The sequence below is a fragment of the Chenopodium album genome, chromosome 2, assembly GCF_948465745.1.
Source record: "Chenopodium album chromosome 2, dcCheAlbu1.1, whole genome shotgun sequence".
NCBI classification, from domain to species: domain Eukaryota; kingdom Viridiplantae; phylum Streptophyta; class Magnoliopsida; order Caryophyllales; family Amaranthaceae; genus Chenopodium; species Chenopodium album.
This window is the reverse complement of record NC_137835.1, coordinates 81,183,381-81,206,670: the sequence shown is the minus strand read 5'-3', so window position 1 is coordinate 81,206,670 and position 23,290 is coordinate 81,183,381. Positions and strand designations below refer to the sequence as shown.

Here is a 23,290-nt window from a genome sequence, read left to right as displayed (position 1 = left end):
ATACTAAGACTAGAAATAATATTTTGAATGAGAATTACTTGAATTTGTCCAAACCAAAATCATCTTATGCAAAACTAATCCAAATAATCTAATTACCACCCCAAAACTCAATTAATTTACGTAAATCTCTTAAACTCATGTAACCCAATTAATTTACTCATATGATTCAAATTCAATCCAAATAATCTACATAAAATCTCATAAACTCTATAACCCAGTTAATTTATGTAAAATCTCAAAACTCTATAACCCAATTAATTTACGTATTACTTCCTCCGTTCTTTATTACTTGACCCGCTTTGACTTTTACACTATTCACCACCCATTCTTTGCCTATATTTTGTGAATAATATGTAAGGAAAAATATATTCATGTACGATCTTTTTGGATTCGTCTCAATATGTACTATCATAATATATAACTTTTATAATTTTTACTTTCGGAGAATTTAAGTTATTGATTGTTAAAGTTTTGCATTGGCAAGCGTGATAAAAAAAAAACAGGTCAAGTAAAAAAACAGAGGAAGTATGCTATTAAATTCACTTTCTTAAAACTTACATCGTATTTTTTTTTTTTTTTAAGAAGTAAAATATAGGAATATTTTACCTTACCAAATAAAAAAAAATAAAAACAAGGGTAAAATAGTCAATTCACCTCAACCTCTACAGAGGCCCTACTAGAAAGTAGATACCGCCTCCCTCCCCAAGTTTCGAAGTCCATAATATTTTATTTTAAAACAACACTTTCTTAATTTAGTAAACCGACGGCAAACTCAGAGTTAGATATTTCCTATTATCCACCCAAAAAAAAAAAGAAACAATTTGCGAAATTAAACCGCCTAATTTAAAAAATCCATAAAACCGCCTCTAAAAAATAAAAACCGGAAACCAGTTACCTTTGAAGTCGGTTGATCTGTTACGTAAATTCTTTCCCTTTCTCTCTCCTCCTTATATAAATACAACCCCACTATTTTCATTCTTTTATTATTTCCGACAAATTCATATTTCTTTTATGAAAACTAATTTTCTGAAATAATCACAAATTTAGATGAAAATTTTTTGAATTTTATTTCATCATAAATTCTCAAATCAAAACTCTTTGATTTTGATTTTCTGCAAATTTGATAATAATGGAAGCTTACAATGTCCAACACCTTGAATTCCCCAAGAATTTCATCACCATCGATTACGACAATGATTCCTCCTCCGTCTCCGATTGCGAAAGCGGAATCACCGGCGGAACCGGCGGCGGTCCGGAGGCGGTGACGTCATCATCTTCCTCCGGTGACCGCCGGCGAGGAATCTTCGACGAATCTCTCGCAGTTGAGCTCAGTGACGATGAAAGATCCTCCGAGGTGATTCGCCGGAGATTCCTCTCGGCAATGGAGGATGAGACGGAGGTGGTTTCCGTTCATCGGAGGAATTGGTCGTCGGATTTTTCTGCTCAAGCTAGGGTTCAGTCGTTTCAGTTTCACTCCAAAGGTTTGGCTGCTAAGCTTGGCGGCGGCGTTAATGGCGGTGATTCAAACTCCGCCATTAAATTCGCTTGGTATGGCGGTTCTAAAGAGAGGATTCAGCGCATTTTAGCTCGCGGTTTTAGCTTCCTTGACCTCGAACACAACAATAATGCCGCCATTTTTCTCTCTCCTGATCATTCCCCTGCTCCAAGGTAATAATCAAAATCAACTGTTCATCTTAATTTGTACAATTATTACTCAAATTAATTCAATCCAATCACAATTGATTTCTAATTTTTCTGTTTATTCATTTTGATTGAATTTTGTAGTGTTGAGAAGGCGATTCCAGACGAAAATGGAGTTCGACATTTGCTACTATGCCGAGTTCTTCTCGGAAAATCGGAGTTAATTCTCCCAAACTCAGCTCAAACAGAACCAAGTTCCGATGAATTTGATTCAGGGGTTGATGATTTTGAGAATCCAAACAAGTACATAATCTGGAGTACGAATATGAATTCACACATTTTGCCTGAATATGTTGTTAGTTTCATAACTCCACCGCCTTCTTCTCCTTCAAGAGGTAAATCCCACCGCTCCTTTTTCGAGTAATAGTCACGTATACTATTTTGGGTCGTATTAATTAGATTTTCTTGTGTTAATTTATAACAGGGAATTCGCAAAATCGGGTGAAAATGCCAGCATCCCCTTGGATTTCTTTTCCAGCATTAATCTCAGTTTTGGGGAGATTCTTGCCTGCTGATGCTATTTCCTTGATCAGCAAGTATCATTTGGAGTATAAAGTATGTCTTTAACAACTTTAATTATTTATTTAATTTAATTAAATTTAATTTAAATCATTATTACTCTGTTTTTTTTTTTTATTAAGCTAATTGTATTTATTTTGTTGATTTATAATTTCCAGGAAAAGAGGATTTCAAGACCAGAGCTTATAAAAATAGTGAGACAGATAGCAGGGGATAAGCTGCTTATTGCTGTTATTAAATCTTGTAAAGGCGCTAAGGTAAACTTTTTTAATTTTCGGTCACTTCGGATTTATAGCTTATATCGAAATGCATGATAAAATCAATTAAAATCTTAATTTCATAAGTGGAGTCGACTTAGAGGTTAAGGAAAGCGTGATGAAAATATATGTCGATTTTTATGAATTCGGGATTACACGATAAAATCATGATTAGAGTTTATGGGTATTGGAATGTTATAATAAAATCATGTGTCATTTTTAACGGATTTTTGATATACGTGTATGTACATGCCGAATATCATTTAAAGATCCTATGTTTGGATTAAAAAATTGAAGTCGGTTAAGAGACGTTTAAATATATTAATAATAGGTCGGCATCTTGTTCATGTTCATTCAAATCCGTATAAAAATAAGTATTTATTATTATTAAGGGATCAAATTCGGGGTACTTATTCAACACACTTTTAAGAGTAGAATCAGATTCAGATTATATTTGACAAATGTACATGTATTTTTATAAATTATAGTACTCTCAATTTGACAAATTGTGCAAATTGGGAAAATGCGTAATTGTCGTGAGCCTGATACACCTTATCGATTACGTTTGGTGGTTGCTGCTTGCTTGCATGCTTTCCGTGTTCCTTTCGTTGTTTCGATCATTTCCGATTTTTTTCCCCACGTCTATATTCGGCGCGTCTTTATAATACTTCGTATAGAAGATAACTAACTTAGCTGGTAAAGTGTTGGGTGGACGAATGGACCAAATCTCATTTGTAACACCGAATTATATACATAGTATGATTTCATTATATTTGTTGGAATTTTAAATAAATTACATACAACCTACACTCAAATTATTTTGAGGTAGCCTGTATTTTGTGATTATATGCATATCAGTTATAAAAATCGCGTCATTATGAACTATGATAGTTTAGACCGTATTTATCAAAAGAAAAAAAAAAGATTGTTTAGACCGTAAGATTGCATATATTTAGACTTAGTCTAATAGAGTAAGATTTTTCTTAATTTTTGTACTAGCCAATTTGGTTATACATGGTCAATATGGAATTATAATAAGCTAATGTTTTTTTTTTCCCCTTCTTACGTTACGCAGGAATTGAAGATGCCATTTGGTTTCTTTCGCAGTAGGAACACTAACAAGGACTAGAAATTGAATTTTTTGGGGGGAAGGAGCAAAGTTGTAACGCATGAAGAGTGTTATAGGGTTTAATTCATGTCATTTTGATTTGTTACAGTTGTAAATTTGTATTTTCGGAAATGGGAGGGGCGATATGGATCGGATATGATATAGAAGAAGAAAAAGAAGAAGAATTAACATGAATGGATACATGATTAGCATTAGTTTGTAGTGATCCTAAATGCTCAAAGAGCGCATGATGTAGTGGTTGTTTTTGTATTGATAGATTAGAGCATATACTTGTTTCAAATCTTGTAATAGAACAATCTTTTCACTACTGTGAAAGAAAAGCAATGAAAGGGGTGGCTTAAATGATAACTCTTCAACTTTCTTCTACTTTCGTTTCTCATTTTTTTGGGTTTTGGCTATAGTTCGTATCTACTTCGTACAAGACAATTAATACGCGAAGTATTAATTATCTTACATTACATAATAAATAACGAATTTAAATATATACTCCTTAAGATTTAAGATATTCTCATTATCTTGCTATTAGAATGTCCCATATGTTGATTGAGATTGAGAAAACTTCTTGTATCTCAACTAAAGGGACTAAAATGATACTTGTACATGGTATTTGCATATCTTATATGAAACGATACATGAAGCATTATTATAGATTTAACAAATCTTTTCCAAGATGATACATACATAAATTATTATTGCATTATTGATAGACAAACATCTGTTTTATACGGCGATACATGAAATATTATGAGGAAAAAAAAAAAAACGTATTTGGTAATATCTTATCTAAAACGATACATAAAACATTAGTGATTGACAAGATTCACAAGAAGAGTCAATTTGAATAAACAAGACACATGACACTGCCATACAAGAGCATATGGGAGGTTTAACAAATTAATATAGTAATAGATAGAAGTAGACCTCAACACTTAAAGAAAGGATGATTAAAAATGTAGTAATATTATTAAAAGAAGTAAACATGAAAAAACGGTGAATGAACAAGCTTTACTCAACTCAAGGGGCACGTGAAGAGAGAGAGAGAGCAATGGCACTTGCACAACGGCCTGAGAAAGCGTCCACAATGTCGAGCCCACTACAACCCACCCGCACCCACAGCAGCTCACCAAAACCGTGGGTGGGGTGACTCGTGTTTCCCTCGTGTTAAAACCGTGTGTTTGTGTTAACTAGTTTTTTTATAAAAAAATTCATTGTTTATATTTTACTTGTATATTGTATGGTATTATTAGATATGAATATGATTTTTATGATTATGATCACTTGTGGTGTGGTCCAACTGAATCTAATTTTATTAGTTTTATTGGAGGGATCTAACAACGTCAATTATTTGCCCAACTTGGGTTGTCATATGTTCAATTGGATTGTTGGATAGCTGGATTATTAGCTATGCTTATTTATTGTTTTGTTGATTGTTCCAATATGGTATTGTAGATTTGGAGAATATGCTTTGTATGAGAGGTTTTCTTTTTTCTTTTTTTTTTCTTTGGCAATTACTATTAAAAAAGCAAAAGAAATTATTATATCGTGAAAATTCACTTATTTAATTGATAATCTTAAGCGTTTATGCAGTCACAAGTTTATAAAGTGGTGAAAATACCGTTTTAAAGTACATTCTATTTTGCCTCAAAAAAAAAAAAATGTACATTCTATTCACCTGATTCTCAATTTTTTTTTTTAAACTTATCTCAATTAACTAAAAGTTGTCACAACTTATTTGAAATTAAAATTTTTCTCTTCGCTTATTTATTACGGAGTAGAAGATATTAATCCTTACTTAAGGTTGTTCATCCTAAAATAAGTGATTGGCATAAACAGTAATAGACTTTAAATGATACACTCTCAATTTTGGTACAAGTGGGTTCATTCTTTTGCCTTTAATCTATCATACTCCGTAAATTATACTTTGTATGTGACAAACCATAGATAGATGATATGGTAATACTCAAAGAGGAGAACCAGAATTGGAGAGAAGAGATTACTTGGTAATTGCTATGAAGCCAACTCTAGCAAATCAATTTATAACATTGGGCTGAAAAGTAGACAATTATTCACATACAAGCCCATTGATACTTATAAGCCCATTCCAATTATAATTCTGCATTTGATGATTGGGTTTTCATCTTTCTAGCATAATATGCAGGCATGAAGCTATATTTTCTATTCTAATCTCTAAATATGTGCTCTTTTATCTCACATATTCTTCCACAATTCTAAGGACTAAGGAGAGCTATATAAAACCCTTCTTGTCCCTGAATTCAGAGCATAGAAATTTAAATTTTGAAAATAATGGATGAGTTATGTTAAGAGAGTCATAAATTATACTCCTATAACAATCTTCTCAACGTTAACTGGTACCAGTGAGAGCATGTGATAGTGTCTTCAAGTCCTTCACAAGGTGGATGAAATTTTTCAAAGAGAATAGTACTCTTCAAAGAAGCCTTGCAAGGTCAGCCTCAAAATCATTCAACTCGAGAAACCAGGTGTCGGCCATGGTTCAGGGTTCAAATTAACCATCTTGATTCTCATAGATGCTTTTAGGAACTGTCAATGAATCAGAACAAGATTAAATGAATATTTCTCAGAAAGCTAATTTGACAAACACATGAACTTGTTAATGGATGATTAATATCGTTTGATTATACATATGCCAACATTACAATAAATCGTGTATTCCCCTTCCTACTTTAAAGAAAATTTCACTTTACAAGTTCAATTGGTTCGCCATGGAAAAATGTAAAAGAAAAAAAAAAAAAAAGAAAAGAAAAAAAGAAAAGAAAAGGTATTGAACCAATAAAACTACTGCTTCAGAACACTGGGTACCTAACATAGTTGTGGGTTTTCCTAACTGTTTGCATTGTTGTTGATGGATTCTTTCTCCCTCCAAACTGCATGTACTTCATCAGTTCGAAATCTTTGAGTAAATGTTGATTCCTCGAGGGGGGTAGATAATCCATGAGCATAAGCAAGAAGACCAGTGTATGCAATCATGGCTCCATTGTCAATGCAATATCTATCATCAGTAGAATATAACCGCCCACCTCTCTCAGAACACATTATCCTCATCATTTCTTGCAATCGCTCATTACAACCAACACCCCCAACTATGAGAACATCTTTTGCATCACAATGAGCCATGGCTCTTTCTGTTATTTCAACAAGCATCGCGAAGAGAGTTTCCTAGTATACCAACCACCAGATACAAAGAAATTAATTCACAGATTTCAAACTTTGCAGATATAACAAATTTTTTAAAAAATAATAATAATAAAATAAAAAAAAAATTATGAGCCATCAAAGCAGACACGAAACAAGTACTTACTTGCAGAGAGTAGCACAAGTCAGCAGGTGTGCATTCATTGCTTTTAAGTTTCTCCTCAGCTGTAGTTTCAATGAAGCTCAATATGCCACTAAATGAAACATCCATTCCCTTTACAACATATGGTAGATCTATGAATTTTTCACCTTTCTTAGCAAGCTGGGCATAAACAGAAAAAAGGCCAGTTAACAATTTACAGATACAAAGCACAGAAAATGACAACCACATCCAGTTTGGACCCCTCTGTTATATTTAGAGATGTCTAATTGTATGCAATTTCACCCCTTAACTAATCAAAACAAAAACAAAAATGACTAAAAATTCAGAAATTAACAACAGAATAAAAATAAGATATCACGATGTAAAAGAGGAGCATGGCAAGTTGATTTTAGTATCCGAGTATCATACCACTCTATCTAGAGCACACCACCAAAGATGAGAATGCACGTCTTTTGCATATGCATGCAAAAAATTTCTTTGCTTCCATTCTAAACTCTCCTATTTAATTTGAGGTGGGAAAGTGTCTTGAGGAAAGTATTTGTAAATTGTTAGCATTCTCTGTTCTGTGCAAGTGACCACATAAAGTTGAGCAATGCAATAATGAAATGTTAATACAATGCTCAAATATTACACCAAAACTAAATACTAAAGTTCAAAACATTTGGCCACTTAACATGCAAGATAAGGAATCCTACCTGTAGATGACCTTATAAACTACAATTACTGTAATTCCACTAATGCAGTGTTGATATTTATCCATACAGAGCAACTAACCAACAAAATAAATCACAAATATTGACTATGTTAACATTATCACTAATAATGCGGTTGTTATACTCCTATATATCTTCAACACAAACAAAGAATGGGAGATAACACAATCAAGAGACATTTTGTTAACAAGAAGAGCGCATTCTACCTGTTCAATGTTATATCCTGGACTAGGATCATTTGAAAGTGTCAAAACTCGAGCAAAGCGATCCAAGCAATTACCAACAGCAATATCAATGGTCTCCCCAAAAATCCGATACCTGCCCTCACTATACGCGATCACTTGTGTATTACCCCCACTAACATACAGCACAACAGGATCAACTGCTCCTGTAACAATCCTCCCCATCTCAATATGTGCAACACAGTGATTAACACTAACAATCGGCTTCTTCCACAGCTGCGAAAGAACCCTTACCACAACCGCGGAAACTTGCAAGGGAGCACCCATTCCCGGGCCTTTGGTATAACACAGACAGTCAATATCATCTGGGGTAACTCCAGCCGTCGTAAGAGCAGATTTCACAAGGGGCAGGACATGTTCAAGGTGATGGTGGGCGGTTTCTCGGGGAAGAAACCCATGTCCTGGTGGGGTAATGTAGGTGTGTCTAGGGTTCGATAAAATGGTTCCATCTAGGGTTACAACACCAACACCAATCTTATTAGCTGAACCTTCAAAACCAATGGCAATCATTCTTTTGCTCATCTTTTACCCACAAATTAATGCCCACTAGAACCCTAAAAAATTGAAAATTTACACAAATGAGTTCTTCATCAAATCAATCACTGATAAATTACTCCACATTAGTTCCATAATTTGCAAAACACAAACAGATTAATTGCAATAGAATCCGGGAAAATGTTTTTTTTTTTTTTCCAAAATTATCAATCTAAGTTAACTGTTGAAACATCAAATCATGGGTTTAGCACCAATTTAAAGCAGTCAAGTTAAAAGGATGATTCTTGTGAATGAAATTATAGTACCAGATTACAAATTCAGATGATAATAAAACTAAAAAATGGAATGAATTATAGAAGAAAGATAGAGAAAGTAAAATACCCAGATGAATTGCTGAGCAGAGGAGGAGAAATGTGGGACGATAACGCCGCCGGCCAACTGAAGTGGTACAAGGCGGAGAACTGAGGAATGAAATTATGTCCGTTCTCTTTGGCTTATTTTCATTTCATTTCCATTATTAATTTCTTCTCTAGTAAAATATTTAGTTCCGTTCACTCGTTCAGCTCTAATCAGTTTAGTAAATCAAAACAGGCCCATAATAAATAAAATCTATGAGTAATTTGAAATTCAACTCTACAAGTGTCAAGTGTGGGTTACTTATTCTATTGGGAATATTCCCATTTTAGCTAGTATAACTCAAACACGTTAGGGTAATTACTAACCCCTTAAGCCCGTATTAACTTTGTATTGGAATCTCAACGACCACCCATCTTGCCTTAATGACCTAGCGTCTTGTCTAATTGCCCGTCAAAATACGAATCACATCGTGTTAACCTGAAATTTTGACACTTATAATCATCCATTACGAGATTTAATTTCTTAATACACCATTGAACTAACCAATAATGGAATCGATTATTTTCTTCTCGGAATAATTATTTTAGATTTATTAATTAATTTACATCATTCTAGACAAATTTCCATAATAGAACTTCCATTGTGAGGTGATTAGCATCGACCCAACCCACTAGCCTGGTCCGATTCGTCTCGAAAATAGGGTGGGTTTGGACTAGCCCAAAACGCATTTTTAGTTAAAATTCAAACCCGGTTCGAAAAAAACCGCTTTGATCCGACAAGCCCGCTACTTTGTGCGGGCTCGGACACGAGATATTATGTTAATGCCCGGCCTGACCCAATTTTTTGTTTTTTACCTCCATTGATGTATCGTTGGAGATCAAACTTGATTGTCCTCAAAAGCAACAAATTTGCAATATTGGAGTTTTTCAAATCAACATGCAACCATACACCAATAACAATCAATTCCGCAAATCTGCAAGATGAATCTTTTTCAAATTAATTTGTATCACGCGCGCACACAATGAGACAAAGCAACACAAACAAACAAATTTTACTAAACTAATTAATATTCGTCCCACCATGACTAACATAAACAAGGAAACTTGCTAATCAACTTTACTAATGACACCCCATGCCTTAGGTTTACCTATATGTAGAGATGCCAAAACTTGACCCAAGTGACCTAATTCGAAAAATACCAGATACAGATTTTGACTCGCATAAACACAATAGTTTAGCATAATTCAACTTTAATATAGACCCGATCTTGCCTTGCCTCACTAAACCCAAACCAGACACCTCTAAGGGCATGTTCTCTTACGTTGAAATGCAGTTCAGTTCAGTTCAGCTCCTAATTTCCTTCTCTTATAAAATATTCATTTCAGTTCAGTTCTTTCAGCTCAGTTCAGTATGTTCAGTTCAGTCCAGCTCAGTTCAGTTCAGTTCAGCTCAGCTGAGTTCAGTCAATGAGAACAGACCCTAACTTTATGATGTTTAGATTTGATGAGAGATTAGATTAGGGTTCCTAAAGTTTGATCATAGATTGGTCTTATCATGGACAAATTTATCGATGGTTTCCCTAAAATGTGTGCAATAGCTAGATCTGAAGAAAGAAGGGTCCAAAAATTAGAGGAGAAGTTTGTTTTTTTTTTTTTTTTTTTTTTTTTTTTTTTTTTTAAGACCGACAAATTATTGACAAATTTATCGATGACAACCTTATATGTGATTCGATTTAATAGAGAATACTCTAGAAGTCTAGAAGATAAGTTTTTATAAGTTTTTTTTTATCAAGTTTGATTTAGGCTAAATTTTAAAATTTTAAAATACAGTAATGAATATTCCTAATGACAATTTTTTTAATATAATTTATCAAAATTAAAAAAAATAATAAAATAAAAGTTTTTTTTTTTTTGAAACAAAAAAATAAATAAATTAGGAAACTAGAAGTTAAAGGATTTGGTTATTATTATAATCATATCATTATTGTATTGTTAATTATACACCAAGTATTTTTGCCTTCACATGCAAGTATGAAACTTTCTATATATATGGTACAGAACGTTAAAACATTAATCAATGACGTGTAAATTATTATACAAAAATAAATAAAAACAATCCGACAATTAGGAAATATTATCAAAGTCGGTCATATATGTCGACTTACGTGGTCCCACCGTTTCCTATTGGATAACCGCCTTATATAAATGCTTATTATTCGTATCGTCCAAGTCTAACTCGAATTGCATGCCTATGCTATGTATATATATATATATATGTTCTAATCTACAAATATGTTACAATATCTATCTTTTATGAACTTTGTAACATTTTGTTAACCCCTTTAAACGATCTAATACTTCTGTTTTTATTCACAAATATATATGGATGCTGAGGAAGTTCAATTCTACTACGATGATGACCAACTTTCGGATTGCGAAAGTTGTGTTAGTGGTGAATCCAACGATGAAAGCAACGACAACAATGATGGATCGTTATTTGGTGATGATGTGGTTAAACTGAATGACGATGTCGCGGTTTTTGATATTATTGGGCATAAGTTTTTGTCGACTTTGGTCGATTATGACCATGAAAAGAGAAGTTGTACAACTATTTCCGCGATTTTTACTATGAATTGGAAAAATTCTCGTATCAAGCGTGCAAGGTTTCAAAGTTTTGATATTTATCGCAATGCATTAGTGGGAATTAATAATAATAATAATAACAACAATTATGAAGATGGTTGTTTTGTGAAATATGCTTGGTATTGTGATTCAAAAGAAGAGATTCAAAGGATTGTTTCTGATGGTTTTGGTCATCATCAATTTCGTAATCGTGCTGGGATATGTTTAGCTCCCCTTAATTCTCTAGCAAAAAGGTAACAGATTTTTCCTATTTTTTGCATTATTTTTTGTATATATTTTTTTTAAGGTAGCATAATTTTTTTATATTGATTCTTGGATAATTTATTAGTTGTATGATAAACAGGGAAATTATGATTTTACCAAGATTAAATTATAAACTAATTCTTGATACTTTCAAGTATTTACTACTTTTGGTTTTCCATTAATATTTACTCCGTATAATAAACAGTAAATTTGTCAAAATAAATAAGTTTTTTTTTTTTCAATATTTATCTAACTTTTATCTACTCTTAAGTGTCCTAGATATTGTCTCAAAAAAAGTGTCCTAGATATAAAACAGATATAAGGCATTTTGCTATGTGCTTTTAGGATTGTTACTCTTAGATTTGTGAAGTGGACGGATTCTCTCACTTGGTTGGTGTGGCAGCCCAAACTCCTATTCATATTTGATATGGTACAAGAGATCAGACCCATAATTTGATAGCTTTACCGACTTGAATTGTATGATTTTTGAGCTAAAGATACCTTATATGTAAGGGGAGTGTTGAAATATATTGTACTCAAATAACACATATAAGTGTCACATGTTGATACAAGTTTAAAGCCTTAACCCGTATTTGACATGAAAAAAAAATAAAAATAAATCATAATTATATATATTGTGTACAATAATCTATATATTGTATTGAGTACTCATTGAAATTATTTTTTGTTATGCAGTGTGCAAAATTGTATAGTGGACGATGATGGGCTTAAACATGCATTACTTTGCCGAGTTTTATTCGAAAATGTGGGTGATGAATCTGATGATGATGTTGATGTTGTTTCTCAAAACGAGTATTTTGTTTGGAGTAACAAAATGAATACACATATTTTGCCAGAATATGTTGTTTCTTTCACGACTGTTCTATGCTTGGAGGGTAAGCAATTGACCCACTCTTTTATTCTTTAAATATTGTCTATTTGTTTTTATTATGTTCTCAAAGAAGTGTACAAATCTTTATTGATTGGAAAAATAATGGTTAGAATTTATTTTAACCTATTGGAATTGATATTTGGTAGTTGAAATTGATTGTTATATGAGATTATCGAGTTTTATAAAAATGTTGTATGCATATCAGAATTGATTATTAGTTGTCGAAACTTTATTTTTACTTCTTATGCATATTTGTTAGCGATTTGAAAGTTGAAACAATATAGTTGTAAACTTGTGACTCTTTAATTTATGTTGTTTTATATATGCTTAGGAGTTCCAAAGGATGAACACATACGGAGGAAACCGGAAACTTCTCTTTGGATGCCATTTTCAACTTTGATATCAGCATTGTCCAATGTCTTACCATCATATAGGATGGATTTGATTATTGAACGTCACAACGATTTTAAGGTAAAATTTGCAAAAAAGAATTTGTGTGTGGTTATATTGTTTGTTTTCTTGTTCTAATAACTTGTTACATGATTATTTTTGTAGGAAAGAAAGATATCACGTCAAGAATTTATAGGAACACTCAAAGAATGTGTTGGACGCGATTTCTTGATCAAATTACTCAAACATTGTGGAGCAAAGGTAGTGTTTTCTCATAAGAAAGGCGTAAGGCATCTAAAGATATAGCTACGCAATATATATATATATATATTTTTTCTCTAGTTTTTAATTGAACAAAAGAGTATTTTTGATAAATACTTCACCATTTTTGAAGAAAAAAAAATGAGTTAATTCTTCGATAGATTCGTGGCTCATTAAGGGACAAGTGCAAATTTTGGTCTCAATGGTTTGCAATTTTGCATTGTATTGTATGGAGAAGAACATGTAATATGTATATTTATGACATATTGTGTTTGTAATGCATATTGTATACAATAAATTATTATTTGTATAAAGCAAATTATATTGTTTAGAGTTGGGAAGCACACGAGTTCTTTTTTATTTTACAATCTCTTTGTTTGTTTGTTTGCAGGGAATGAAAAACACACTTGATTATAAGTGGAAAAAAGGTTTATTAGCGCTTGAAAAAAAATGTGGCTAGATGAACTTCGATGATGGACAACGAGAGAGAAGATGATAGATAGTTTTACTTTCAATTAAAGGTCTTATATAAATTTGTTAATGTTAGTTTTTTTTTTTTTTTTTTTTTTTTTTTTTTTTTTTTTTTTTTTAATAATTGTAATAAACTTTACATTGTATAATTATTGAATTCGTATCTATAGTTGAATCTCTCATTTTTCATGTATGCACTTTAGTGCAATTAATTTTTTTTCACAAGTAGTGCAAATAATCTTGATAATCTTAAGCGAGGATTTTAATTAATATATATATATATATATATATATATATATATATACGGGTGGTTCCGCTGAAAACAAGACTTATGTTGAAAACAAGATTTATGCTGAAAACAGCAAATCTCAACCATTCATTATTAGTACAAAAGATCAGACGGTTTAAAAGCTCTAAAGATCTTTCCAACCTTACATATAACCAATTCAACTGTTTTAAAGGGTACTACATACTAAAATAAGGTAACTTTATCTAAATTGACAACATTCACATAGAGTCACTATATATAAAAATAACGTAACTATATCAATTTTGACGATATTTACACAAAGGTCATTATATACAAAAATAAGTTAACTATATCAAATTTGACAACCTTTACATAAAGGTCACTATGTACAGAAATAAGGTAACTATATCAACTTTGAGTTTTCGACTCCATTTACATAAAGATCACTATGTATAGAAATAAAGTAACTATATCGACTTTGAGTTTTTGACTCCATTTACATAAAGGTGCTACACACAAAAATAAAGGTCACTATATATATAAAAATAAGTTAACTACATCAATGTTACAATATTTACATAAAGATGGCTATATACATATAGTAGCTACGCATTCCCGCAACAACCACGAGCCACCTTCATTCGCCTAGCCATTCATGTAGTTCATCCACCTCGCAACCTTCAAATACACAACCAACCTCCACCATTTCACATGATCAGTTATCACAATAACCACCGCAACACAATATTCCAAATGAAATGAATCTCAAAGAATGCCATACCATTAAGTTGAATCACACATAATTACCCAAAACCTAGGCATGCTAATCTTTCTCCTCCTATACTCAACACAAACACAAACACAAACACAATACAATCCATATGCAAAGTACTCTGAAATATATATTTGACAACCCACAACTTCAACAGAACCTTTGTTTTCTCACTGCTGCTTAAGATCATAATATTATTGGCAACAAACACAAAAATGTGCTCCAAATAAGGTTAAGAACAACATGAGTAAGAGTATCGAGAAAAACTTACGCTTACAACCTAATCTACCAAAATCAAGCAAAATTACACAAAATTCAACTCAAAACTACTACTGCAAAACTAAAATTTTAGCAGAATTACACTAAAAATTAACAAAATTCACACTGATGCAAAGAATCTAAACATCGCAGGAATTGAACAATCGACAAACAAATTGATTAACAATCAAAGGAAAGAAACAAATCGATTAACAGCGAAAAACAAATTGATCGATAAGTACGATAACCAGTAAAATCAAATTAACATGATAGTTAACCTAACCAAAATCGAAAAATAATTACAGAAAAAGAGGCGGATAAACTTACAACACTCTGGAAGTTAAATACAAGTTGAATCACAACAATCGCAGATAAAATTGTAGCAAATTAATCGCAAAATCGTACTCCAAAATTCTAGAATGGGTGAGGAGAGAGAAAATGTACAATTATATCTGCATAGTACTCCGTATATAATATCACGCTCAATAAATTCAGTTAAGTGATATATTAGCCATCAGATCATAATATACGGTCAGGATTTAATGTTTTTAGTTTTCAGCTTAAGCCTTGTTTTCACATGATCCACTCCCTATATATATATATATATATATATATATATATATATATATTTTTGAAAACAAGTAAGCATGATTATATTAAATCAATCTCCGCCAAAGTTTGAAGGCTTTGGGGAAAAGAGTTCGTACACACAACTTCCGAGTTAGGATTCGTAGCCCATCGTACAACTAAGTGAGCTAGAGAATTCCCTCCTCGTTTAACATACTTACATTGAAAAAAACTAAATAAAGAACTCATTCTAAATATGTCTTCAAAGATTAGAAAAATATATAGGAGCAGCACCTTTCTTTCTCGTCTGAATTGCCCGAGTTACTTGCAACGCATCACACTCTAAGATCACCTCCTCATACCCCATTCTTCGACCAAGCTCCACCCCAAATCGAGCAGCCCCTGCTTCAGCCATTTCAGGGCCCCAACGAGCCTCAAGATGCTTGACAGCAGCCACTAAAATCTGACCCCCAGTCCCTCTGATCACGGCACCAAAGCTAATACCACAACCTTGCTGAACATGGGCGTCAACATTAATCTTCACACGACCACCAGGAGGAGGACTCCATGAACTTCTCAGAGCAGGAGCTGCCCCATTACTTGATGGCAGAACCTTTACATTGTAAGCACAATAGTCATAGAACAATTTCACGAAGCCAACTCCCATCCTTACTGCATCAATACCAGCAAAACCCTCAAATATGTGCGTATTTATGCAATGCCATATGGCCCATGATAAAGGCGCAAAGATACTCAGCCTTTCCTTGCTCACCTTACTGGCCATCCACACCAATCTATCCGCAATAAGGTCTCCAAAGTCACTACTATTCCACACCCTCAATCCGTATGTACAATCAAACAAAGAGTGTATAATCGATTCCACATCACTACCACAATTAGGACACCTGCTAGAATCTCTAATATGGCATCTATTCAACTCACTCATAACAGACAAAGAGACCTTACACGCTGTCCACAAGAAATGATTGAGTTTGGGTGGTCCCCCAACACTCCAAATAATTTTCCACAGAGAGTTTGTGCTATCCCCATGGAATAAATCCCAAGCTCTTAACCTGCCTAATTGAAGAATTAGAAAGATAATTGCTTGATTTCTCATTAATCAACTTGGGAAATATATAGAGATACAATTCCAAGTCCTAGTATCATAAGATATCTTAGGATCTTTGGAAAAATAGGAAAGATAAATATATGGAAAATATTCTACTAAATCATAAAGATATGATATTATCTCAATACCCCCCCTCAAGTTGGAGCACTAGGATCGAAAGTGCCCAACTTGGAAAGAAGATAATCAAACTGTGCCTTCCCAAGAGCTTTTGTAAAAATATCCGCAAGCTGTGAAGAAGTCGGAACATGAGATGTAGAAATCCACCCATCTGTGATTGCATCACGAACAAAGTGACAATCAATCTCAATATGCTTTGTCCGTTCATGAAAAACCGGATTTTTCGCAATATGCAGAGCCGCCTCATTATCACAAAACAACTTAATTGCCTTTGGATGTTGTACACCAAGACTCAACAACAAAGCCTTCACCCATTTGAGCTCTTTAGAACACGAAGACATGGATCTATACTCGGCCTCTGAAGAAGAGAAAGAAACAGTAGGTTGCTTCTTTGTTTTCCAAGAAATAGGAGATTTTCCAAGGAAAACAAGCCAACCAGATAAAGAACGACGAGTCAGAGGGCAAGCAGCCCAATCTGAATCACACCAACCCTGCAGATGTAAATCACAATCAGAGCTCAATAAAATACCTTGTCCGGGAGTCCCTTTCAAGTATCGAACAACCCTCATTGCAGCATCCCAATGTTCACTACGGGGTTGTTGCATAAACTGAGATAAAATATGGACTGAGTAAGCTAAATCAGGACGAGTGACAGTGAGATAAATTAGACGACCAACGAGACGCCTATAAGACTCTGGATCAGGTAGAAGGGCGCCTGTGGCTAGGCCTAATTTGTGATTTTGCTCCATGGGAAAGCCACTAGGCTTAGCCCCCAATAAGCCTGCTTCAGAAATAATATCCAGAGTATATTTTCTCTGGCACAAAAATACACCTGCAGAACTACGAGCCACCTCAATTCCCAAAAAATATTTCAGCGGACCTAGATCCTTCATCTTAAAACAGTCACACAAATAAGCCTTAAACACAGACAATGCAGCGGAATCGTTCCCAGAAATAATGAGATCATCAACATATACTAAAACAGTAATCTGAGAATTACGAGTAGTATGAGTAAATAGGGAATAATCAGAGTAAGATTGGGTGAAACCATACTGTTTTAAGGTTGTGGTGAGTTTAGCAAACCAACATCTAGGAGCTTGCTTCAAACCATAAAGGGATTTCCTCAATCTGCAAACCAATGAAGGATCCGAACTCTGAAAGCCAGGTGGAAGCTTCATGTAGACTTCTTCATCCAAGTCACCATGAAGAAAAGCATTGTGAACATCCATTTGATGAATTTCCCAATTCTTGGCAGCCGCAATAGCAAGAACAGTGCGAACCGTTGTCATCTTAGCAACCGGAGAAAATGTCTCATCATAGTCCACACCTGCTTTCTGATGATTGCCATAGACCACCAAACGAGATTTAAGACGTTCAACCTCGCCATTAGAAAGAAACTTGGTCTTATAGACCCATTGACTACCCAGAGCCTTTTTACCCGGAGGAAGATGTTCCAAAGTCCAAGTATCATTATTCGCTAATGCTTGAATTTCTTCATTCATGGATTTTCTCCATCCTTCATATCGCATAGCTTCTTTGAAGGTGGACGGATCCTTGGTTTGAACAACTGCTGAAATAAACTTCTGATAATTTACAGAAAATTTATCACAATGTATATAATGCGCTAAAGGATAAGGAGTACCTGAAGAGTGATTGGAAGACGGAGACGGAGACGGACTATTGGCAAAAACCGAGTGCGTTACATAATCACGGAGCAAAACTGAAGGAATTTTGTCTCGAAAACCACGTCCCAAAGCTGGCTGCTGAGCTACGGGAGACGTGATGACAGTGGGGGGTTGCTGCGGGTCACTATGCGGCTGCTCTGTGGGCTGCTGTGACCCTGCACGCTGCTGCTGTGGCTCAGCAGTCTCGGCAGTAGCAGCGGGCTGCTGTGCAACCTCGCCAGTAGCTCCGTGCTGTTGTTCGACGTGCTGGGCAGGAGACTCCGCAGCTCCCCTGTGGCCAGCATCATGGTGCCGCAAGGGGGTTGCGGAGGGGGCTGCCTCAGTGCCTTCAAATGCTTCGACACCCTCAAAAATGTCCAAAAAATCACCATGAACATCATCTGACACATCATGCATACTCACATCAATATTAATGTCATCCGGACTATCAAACGGAAAGATTTCTTCCACAAATTTGACATCCCGAGACACAAAAAATTCTTTAGTTTCAAGATCATACAACCTCCAACCCTTCTTCCCAAATGGATACCCCAAAAATACACACTTTCGACTCCGACTAGCAAATTTATCCCCTTTAGTCTTTTTATTATGAGCAAAACACAAGCAACCGAAGGTACGAATGGCATTAAAGGAAGGGGGTTTATTAAAAAGAATTTCGAATGGGGTTTTGTTTTGAAGAAGAGGAGTTGGAGTACGGTTTATTAAGTGAGCGGCAGCCAAAACACATTCACCCCAAAAATAAATAGGCAATTTGGCTTGAAATCTCAAGGCTCTCCCAACATTAAGAATGTGTTTATGTTTTCGTTCAACTCTCCCATTCTGTTGAGGGGTTCCCACACAAGAAGTTTGAAAAATAATTCCAGAAGCAGTAAAGAAATCAATCAAACAATTAAATTCGGTACCATTATCACTTTGAATAGTTTTAATGGTTTGATTAAATTGTCTATCAACCATAGCAACAAAAGCCATAAACATCTGAAAAACCTCGGTTTTATCGATCAACAAATAAATCCAAACAGCCCTTGAATAATCATCAACAATGGTTAAAAAATAACGAGCCCCACAAGACGAAACATGACGATATGGACCCCATAAATCACAATGTATTTTCTCAAATATTCTAGAAGATTTATTGTCACTCAAGGGAAATTTGTCTCTAGAATGTTTAGCACGAAAACATACTTCACAACTTTTATTTAAACTTCTTGCATTGTTACTAACATGCGGAATTAACTTAACTACTTTCTCCGAAGGATGCCCCATTCTTCTATGCCAAAGTTCCAAATCTGTCGTTGCCTCAACAGCAGAAACCCGTTGCACCACTGTCGGTTTGCCAAAGAAATAATATAGTCCGTCTCGCCTAATTCCCGTTCCAATCAGCCGCTTCAGTCGGTCCTGTATAGCACACATATATGAGTTAAATTGAACAACAACTTCTAATTGATCACTGAGTTGAGTAACAGAAAGCAAATTGCAATTAAGATTAGGCACGTAAAGAACTCCAGTGATAGTTATTTGATCGGACAATGTGACCGATCCTTCCAAAGTAGCAAGCACACTGTCACCGTTTGGCAATCCGACGGGGCATTCAACATAACGTGTGTCAAATAACCAAGATTGATTACCGGTAACGTGATGAGTCGCACCGGTATCAATAATCCAACAAGAATCATCAAACTTACCATGTAGGCGATTGTCAGGAATTTTAGCATTACCAATAAAACCCGACAGTGCCTTCCATTGCTCGGCGGTGAAAGCTTGAGACGAAGAAGATGTGGGAGACTGAGAATCGGCTGCTGTCAGATTAGCCCGAGGCCCCCCCTTGCTCTGACCAGGCGTTCCGGTCTTCGGGCCTGCTGTCCAACCCGCAGGAAACCCAACAACTTCAAAACATCGAGATGGATCGTGCCCCTTTCTCTTGCAATGTGGACAAGGAGCCTTGAACCAACAATTTGAGAAATCGTGTCCCTGCTTTTTGCAATGAGAGCAAATAGAACCACGACCACTTGTATGAGCCCGTAAGGCGAAACCAACAGCATCGGATGTCGACGCTGCAGCCTCCTTCCGAGCATTGCGAACCCGCTCCTCTTGAACGGCTAGCTGATAAGCCCTATCAAGAGTAGGTAAGGGATCTTGAGAAAGAATATAAGACCGGAGAGAAGAATAGTAATCTGGGTACAAACCCATGAGAAAATCATGTAAGCGTGACTGATCTCGGCGTTGCTCGTGGAGACGACCTGCCGTACAAGCCGAGCAACACGAGCAGGAGATTAAAGGCTCGTGGTGATCTAATTCGAGCCAAAGAGCGTGCAATTTACCATAGTATACAGAGACTGCCATGGACTTGCTCTGTTCACACCGCGCAAGAGATGATCGGAGTTGTTGAATTCGAGGGCCATTGGTCTGAGCAAAACGTTGTTGTAGATGGTCCCAAAACGGCTTGATTTCTCTAAATTTTGACAGGGAAGACTTAATCTCAGGGGCAATAGTATTGGAAAGCCAAGAAATTAACATAGCATTCAAGGCTGTCCAATCGGACTTTGAGCAGGGGGGCTGTGGTACCGTAATAGTACCATCAAGAAACTCGAATTTACGTCTGGCTTCCAAGGCAGTCCGAATATCGGCCGCCCATTCATCAAAGTTGTCGCCTTTGAGACGAGTAGGAGTAATGTAATCTCCAGGCCTGTCTTGAGGACCTAGATAATAAGGTGAATTTGATTCAATTTTGGTCGGTGGTGGTGGCACATCATCACCAGCCATGGTGGTTTAGAAAAAAAATCAAGAAAAATATCCTGCTCTTGATACCATGAAGAATTAGAAAGATAATTGCTTGATTTCTCATTAATCAACTTGGGAAATATATAGAGATACAATTCCAAGTCCTAATATCATAAGATATCTTAGGATCTTTGGAAAAATAGGAAAGATAAATATATGGAAAATATTCTACTAAATCATAAAGATATGATATTATCTCAATACTAATCGACCCAACCAATAACCACTTTTCACAGAATATACACCATCATTTGTCGGCCACCAATAGCGAGAGTCCCTTTGGGTAGTATGAGGGAGGGGGATTTCAAGTATAGTCATTCTGTCCGATGCACTAAAGTTCGACACCAACATCGAATCATCCCAGCAATTTAGAGAACTATCAATTAGATCACTAACCTTTAAGTTCGGACCGCTTCCACTAATAGGCAGAGGGACCCCCGGAGAACCTAAATCTAGCAGCCACGCATCCTCCCACACCTTAATGAGAGAGCCATCACCAACCCGCCACCTTAAACCATCAAGCAGTAAATTCTTTGCACCCCAAATACTCCTCCAACTGTAGCTCGGATCAAAGCCCCTTCTCGCCTCAATAAAATCAGAATGCTTGAAATATCTTGCTTTCAAAATGCAATGTAGCAGCGACTTATCATCCTTAATCAAGCGCCAACCTTGCTTAGCCAATAAAGCATGGTTAAAAACTCGTAAGTCCCTAAACCCCATGCCTCCTTTTGATTTCGGAAGGCAAAGATCATCCCACTTGTGTCAATCCATCTTCCTTTTCGCCCCATTCACCCCCACCAAAACTTGGCTAGTAATGAATGAATTTCATCAATCAAACCATCGTGAATTTTAAAGATGCTCATCATGTAAGTAGAGATAGCTTGGGCCACCGCTTTGATCAAGATTTCCTTCCCCGGACGAGATAGCAATTTTTCTTTCCATCCTTGAAGTTTCTTCCATATTCGCTCCTTCAAACATGCAAAAATCACTTTTTTAGATTTACCAATAATCGTCAGTAAACCCAAGTACTTTTCATGCCTATCAACCTCTCTAACGCCAAGGGTCGCAACAATATCACTTCTCCTTTCTGCAGTCACACATTTGCTAAAAGCCACCTCCGTCTTGCTTAGATTAATTTTCTGACCCGATGCTCTTTCATAGATACTGATAATATCAGCAATTTTAGAACATTCTTGCAAAGTAGATTTCGTAAAAAGAATACTGTCATCAGCAAAAAATGCGACACTCTTGGAGTAAATCATCAATTAATTGCACATTAAAAATTAAAGAGGCTTTGACGACCTATTCATGGTCTGTAATACTTTGCTATTGCGAGTGGTATTTTACATTGATAATACCTTTTTGGTTTTAAAGTAGCCCAAATTCCGTAAACCTAGAATTCCAAATAATTCTAAAACTAATTAATGCCCGAGCCATGCTCGTATTTTTCAAATATATATTTATTGGGTTATTATTATTATGTATAATATGGTAAATATGTATTGTATTTTGATTTACTTAGTTCTTTTTTCAATTTGATCAAATTGAACATAGGATTATGTATGTTAAAATTGAAATTTTCTAGCTTATCTTGTACTCTGATAAAATTAATTTTTAGTTATTGATTGCTTTTAAATTTCAAGCTTTATAACTAACTTTAAATTATTTATTTTTTAATGAAAAAAAAACAATGTTTTTGGCGGAATTTTTTTTTATGTGGTGTTGACATGTGTAATCTAAGAATATTCCTGGAAAATACTTTAGTATAATACTAGTTTTTGACCCCGTGCATTCGGTGCAATGCACGGATTTATAAAGATTTATTAATAATAATAGTCAATTGAAATAGAGTTAATTGAAATTAAATGAGTAACATTTTTTTTTTCAAATTTGAATTTATTAATGTATATCATTTAAATTATTATGTGTTTCATATTATATATATATAAATAAAATTTATTAAAAGAATTTATTAGTAGAATATTTTTAAGAAATTAAATAAATAACATTTTGGAGGGAAATTTTTTTACAAAATTGTGCCAAGTGTCCCCTTTGGTGATTATTTTAGTATATAGTATAGATATATAT

At 34.8% G+C, this 23,290-nt stretch overlaps 4 protein-coding genes across 4 annotated transcripts; 2 read left to right on the top strand and 2 right to left on the bottom strand.

Annotated features, from left to right (window-relative positions):
• The first annotated feature begins 999 nt into the window (after positions 1 to 999).
• LOC145603041 (putative inactive poly [ADP-ribose] polymerase SRO5) lies at positions 1,000 to 3,954 on the top strand. The gene is made up of 5 exons (XM_081659172.1): positions 1,000 to 1,668; positions 1,786 to 2,036; positions 2,126 to 2,256; positions 2,379 to 2,477; positions 3,553 to 3,954. The coding sequence occupies exons 1-5, from the start codon at positions 1,130 to 1,132 to the stop codon at positions 3,604 to 3,606; spliced, it is 1,074 nt and encodes a 357-aa protein (XP_081515298.1). The 5' UTR covers positions 1,000 to 1,129; the 3' UTR covers positions 3,607 to 3,954.
• Positions 3,955 to 6,214: 2,260 nt separating this feature from the next.
• On the bottom strand, positions 6,215 to 8,885 carry LOC145589589 (uncharacterized). The gene is made up of 4 exons (XM_081646234.1): positions 8,772 to 8,885; positions 7,860 to 8,449; positions 6,944 to 7,099; positions 6,215 to 6,801 (listed from the first exon to the last, which is right to left on the bottom strand). Exons 2-4 carry the CDS (start codon positions 8,415 to 8,417, stop codon positions 6,466 to 6,468), a joined length of 1,050 nt encoding a protein of 349 aa, XP_081502360.1. The 5' UTR covers positions 8,418 to 8,449; positions 8,772 to 8,885; the 3' UTR covers positions 6,215 to 6,465.
• A 2,117-nt stretch (positions 8,886 to 11,002) lies between these two features.
• LOC145589582 (putative inactive poly [ADP-ribose] polymerase SRO3) lies at positions 11,003 to 13,735 on the top strand. Its single transcript, XM_081646222.1, has 5 exons — positions 11,003 to 11,622; positions 12,329 to 12,528; positions 12,856 to 12,995; positions 13,080 to 13,175; positions 13,567 to 13,735. Exons 1-5 carry the CDS (start codon positions 11,129 to 11,131, stop codon positions 13,633 to 13,635), a joined length of 999 nt encoding a protein of 332 aa, XP_081502348.1. The 5' UTR covers positions 11,003 to 11,128; the 3' UTR covers positions 13,636 to 13,735.
• An 8,255-nt stretch (positions 13,736 to 21,990) lies between these two features.
• Positions 21,991 to 22,464, bottom strand: LOC145577543 (uncharacterized). The gene has a single exon (XM_081635032.1). It carries the CDS (start codon positions 22,462 to 22,464, stop codon positions 21,991 to 21,993), a length of 474 nt encoding a protein of 157 aa, XP_081491158.1.
• Positions 22,465 to 23,290: the final 826 nt, after the last annotated feature.